The sequence below is a fragment of the Silurus meridionalis genome, chromosome 26, assembly GCF_014805685.1.
Source record: "Silurus meridionalis isolate SWU-2019-XX chromosome 26, ASM1480568v1, whole genome shotgun sequence".
Lineage (NCBI taxonomy): Eukaryota > Metazoa > Chordata > Actinopteri > Siluriformes > Siluridae > Silurus > Silurus meridionalis.
In genome coordinates this window covers 15663544-15668543 of record NC_060909.1, presented here as the reverse complement: position 1 = coordinate 15668543, position 5000 = coordinate 15663544, and the positions used below count along the sequence as shown (strand labels likewise).

Genomic DNA, 5000 nt, shown 5'->3' with positions numbered 1-5000 from the left:
GTACATCACTACATCATATCACTGAGTATTTTATCTTCTGACGTTTATCTGTGTATAATCTTTACACAGTATATTGTATATTACTGTATATAACAAATATTATTACCTACTGCACCTTCTGTACATTATTCCCCCTCACACCTGTATTTATGAACCTCATACACTATTTATCTACTGTTATTTATTGTAAATAAGCCACTCATGCTCTTCTGGTTAGATGTGAACTGCATTTCATTTGCTCTGTACATGTTCCTTTAACAATACCAATAGATCTGAATCTAATCTGAACTAATCTAATAATCAGGTGAGCTGAAGTACTAAGTGAGGACTAAAGATGGTGCTGTAAAGCTATACAGGAGGACAGAAGTGTAGGGTAAAGGTGTGTGTGTGTGTGTGTGTGTGTGTGTGTGTGTGTGTGTGTGTGTGTGCGCAAGTGCAGTCCAGCTCTAGCTCAACAATTCTGATAGGGTTCGTAACAAAATAAAAAAAAACAAGGTAATGATGGTAAATGAGGAATTGTTCAACACAACGTTCTACAACATTTTCCCGTCTGCTGTTCAACACATCATCTAGACTGATTAGAGCCAAGTTTCAGTGACTTTTAGAAGATCTGAAGATCGCCTGTAATGAAACACTGCTGGAGAAACATCTCAATGTTTGGTGTAACATTTATGGCACAAAGAATTGTGAGGAACTCTTCCGAACACCAGGCGTCAGTCTGAACACCAACACCAACACCACACTTCTTCAGAAAATGGAACAAACAGGAATAGGAATGATAGGTGAAGATGAAAATCTTTTTTTGTTGTTTCTTTCTGTGCATTAGTGTGTTAAGGCTGTGTGTGTGTGTGTGTGTGTGTGTGTGTGTGTGTGTGTGTGTGTGTGTGTGTGTGAGTGCACAAGTATTTCTCTTACCCACTGCATCCCCCATGTGATCTTGTTCTCCCTCCGGGTTCAGCAGGTCAATTTTACTCTTTTTTATAGTGGGTCTGCGTCGAGAACCTGATTACACACACACACACACACACACACACACACACACACACACACACACACACTGTGATATAAGAATTTAAAGCCTATAGAAAAACTGAATTTAATATACATTATAAAGTTCATACGGTCTCCTGTAGAGTCTTCTTCAGTCAGAATCACCTCCTCTGTACAGAGAGAATGAGAGGGAGTGGGAGAGAGAGAGAGAGAGAGAGTTTTATTACATCATAAAAGCCAAACCTTTGACCTGAAAACAAGACTCAGAGTCTTAACTGCATGAAAACAGAGGAACTGGGAGCAGAAAAATGGCAGGTGCTGAAACATTTGCTGTATCAGGAGGCAGGAGGTTTGCTGAAGTGCTGGACAGCGACACAATAATGAATATCTGCAGGAAAGAGTGAAGCATGTTGGAGGTTTCCTGCAGGTTTGGAGCTGCACTTCTGCAGATGGAGATGGAGATGATGGTCAGGATTAATAGTGTCCTCAGTAGTGTGTATACGGACTTGTGTGTGTATACAGGTGTGTATGTGTGTGTATACAGATGTGAATGTGTGTATACAGATACGCATGTAAACAGATACGTGTGTACAGTTGTGTATGTGTGTGCATACAGATGTGTATGTGTGTGCATACAGATGTGTGAGTGGGTATACAGATGTGTGAGTAGGTATACATGTGTGTATGTGTGTAAACAGATATGCATGTATATACTTGTGTGGGAATAGAGATGTATGAGTGTGTATACAGATGTGTATGATTGTATACAGATGTGTATTTATAGGTGTGTGTGTATACAGATGTAAGTGTGTAAACAAATGTATATGTATACAGATGTGTATGACTGTTTACAGATGTGTGCTTATACATGTATGCGAGTGTGTACACAGAGGTGTATAAGTGTGTATACAGATGTGTGTGACTGTAAACAGATGGGTATACAGATGTGTGTGACTGTACACACGTGTGAGCATACAGATGTGCGTGTGTATACAGATGTATGTGTATCCAGATGTGTGTGTGTGTGTGTGTACCTGCTTTGCAGATCCATTCTAGATATCCATTAAGTTCTCTTTCGATCTGTTGCTGTCTCCGTAGCTTCAGAAACTCACTGCGGTTTTCAACTCGTTCCCTCTCTTTAGCAAACTCACTGTGGATTTCCAGCATGCACGCCACACACACACACACACACACACACACACACACACACACGTACATGTAAGTATTTGCTTTGCTGTGTGGATAATTCATAATTTTTGAGATATATATATTGTAACTTAATAAATTCACAAACTATACAATTTATATCGTCACATCTTCACACACACACACAAACACACACACTCTTACCCAGACAGAACACCCAACACCAAGTTGAGCATAAAGAAAGAGCCGATGATAATGAGTGGGACATAGTACATCCAGTTCCAAGTGCTTCCTAAAGCATCATTACTCTACAAGAAAACACACACACACACACACACACACACACACACACACACACACACAATTGGCACGCAGTAAACACTGTATTGGTTTACAACCCTAATTCTAAAAAAATTGAGCACTGAGTAAATACAATAATCCTCCGCTTTCCTGCGGTTTGAATCTGGCGCCCCGGTTTATCACTGATTAGTTTGGCTGATTACTTATAGGGAAATGTTTTTATAGAGTTTTATGTTGAAATAATGAAATTTATTGATAAAAATATAATAATTGATTATAAAATGAAGTAAAATGTTAATACAATACTGTACACATGAAATAGCATTTTTGGGGTGGCGTCCGTTTATCACGGTTTTTTTTTCTGTTTAATGGGGGATTACTGTAATGAGGTTAACTGACAGCAGGTCAGTAAGATGACTGGGGTATAAACAGTGTATCTTAGACAGGCAGAGTCTCTCAGAAGTAAAGATGGGTGGAGCTTCACCAATCTGTGAAACACTGTTTACAAACATAAAATCATCAAAGGTTTCAAAAAATATGGAAAAAGCTCTGAGCACGAGTGGCTTGGGTGGCTGTGATCTTCGGCCTGCATTTCTTTTTGGAAACCATGGACACCACATACTTCGGAGTAAAGAGGAGAGGGACCATCTGGTTTGTTATCAGTGCTCAGTTCAAAAAGCTGCATCTCTAATGGTATGAAGTGCATTAGTGCCTGTGGAATGGGCTGCTTGCATATTTGGAAAGGATCCATTAATGAAGGCTAATAAATGCCTTAAGGACTTGAGTATTTGACAATGCTAACTGCATCTATTACATTAGCATGAATTTGTAGTAGAAGAGATCAGGTGCTAAACTTACCTGCCTGCCGTCTAGACCTTTCTCCGTTTGAAAACATTTAGTATATAATAAAACAAAAAACACAACAAAGAAAACCCAGAACTGTTGAACAGCTATGGTCCTGTATGAGACACATATGGGACAACATTCCTCTTCCAAAACTTCAGCAAATGGTCTCCTCAGTTCCCAGATGTATACGGACAGAAGATGCTACACTGAGGGAAACATGGTCCTGTACCAACTTTTTTAAAACCATATTGCAGCCATTACATTCTGTTTTTATTTTCATTTTACACAGTGTCCCAACTTTTTGGAATTGGGGTTGTAGATATTTATGAATTCATTAATGTGTGCATGTGTGTCTCCTTACATAGTAAAGCATGTCTGTCCAGCCCTCCATGGTGATGCACTGGAACACGGTGAGAACAGCGAACAGAATGTTGTCAAACTGAGTGATTCCATAATTTGGTCCGAGCCACGTGTCATTACACACGGATCCAGAAGGACACACACGTGCTGGTAACTCATCACCACACAGCTGCTCATCAACAAGCTCTCCTACAAACACCGGCCCATACACACACACACACACACACACACACACACACACACACACATAAAACACCCCATGATTTTCAGGCATCATTTCTTAAAACTTTTCTAGAAATGTTTGTGTGTAAGTAAGAGTGTGTGTGTGTGTGTGTGTGTGTTTACCTGTGACATTGTCATAACATGCTTTGTGGAATTTTCCAGAGTAGAACTCAAGGCCGATGATGGCGAACATTAGAATTGCAACAAACAGCAGAACACCAATCTGCAGCAGAGGAATCATTGCCTTCATGATGGACTTCAGCACCACCTGCAGGCCTGGAGGATAAACAAGCAAAACACACACACACACACACACACACACACACACACACACACACACACACACACACACACACACACTCTCTAGTTTTTGGTTGCAGTCTCATTGTCAGTGAAAGTGTACAACTCCCACTGCTTTTATTTCTTATTGATGAGATCTGCTCTCTTCTTTCATTCCTGAAAACTCAGTCTCAAACATCACCAGCAGATGGAGCTAAAGTTCATAAAACCAGCATGAGAATGTCCCACATTCTCTATCGCTGAACATCACCACATCTGTATTCATCAGTCTGAGACCAGAACATCTGCTCTTCCACAAACAAACTTACAGGACCATTTCTTATCAGGAGTTTCTGACATAAACCCTGTTAGAAGAAGTAAAAGCATGGTTCCTGATGAATCTAGTGTGCAGGAACCAGGTCTCCATATGGGTGGGTCTTAACCAAAATCTCACCATGCTGATCTGATCAACATCCAAGCACATCTGGCTGCACATAATTGACCGGAAGCTCCTCATCAGCTGAACTTCAGCAGTGTCTCTGAGCTCACAGCACAGAATTTGTTACAAAGATGAAGCTGATCTCCAGCAATGTGACACCAACTGACCAACAGCCTCCCTGCTGATGATCTTCAGATGTTCAGCATGCTGGTCTGCTTGATGGACATTCTTAGCTAATGATCTTCATTAAGCTGCTTTGTGCACTGGGGTGTGGTCATGATGGAACAGGTTTGGGTCTTCTAGTTCAAGTGAAGTGTTTGGGGAAGAAATGCTTATGGGGAAGTTGAGACATGGACACACACACTTACTTGGAATTCCTGAGACAAGTTTGAGAGGTCGCAGCACTCGGACTGCTCGC

At 40.7% G+C, this 5000-nt stretch overlaps 1 protein-coding gene across 1 annotated transcript in view; it reads right to left on the bottom strand.

The window, feature by feature from the left end:
- The window catches only part of cacna1ab (calcium channel, voltage-dependent, P/Q type, alpha 1A subunit, b), a 71455-nt gene that overhangs the window by 46700 nt on the left and 19755 nt on the right, over positions 1-5000 (bottom strand). Inside the window, 7 exon segments of the mRNA XM_046840268.1 lie at positions 916-1002; positions 1122-1160; positions 2025-2140; positions 2341-2444; positions 3644-3831; positions 3988-4140; positions 4951-5000. The exon segment at positions 4951-5000 is cut by the window's right edge and continues 42 nt beyond it. Coding sequence (XP_046696224.1) covers positions 916-1002; positions 1122-1160; positions 2025-2140; positions 2341-2444; positions 3644-3831; positions 3988-4140; positions 4951-5000 — 737 coding nt within the window.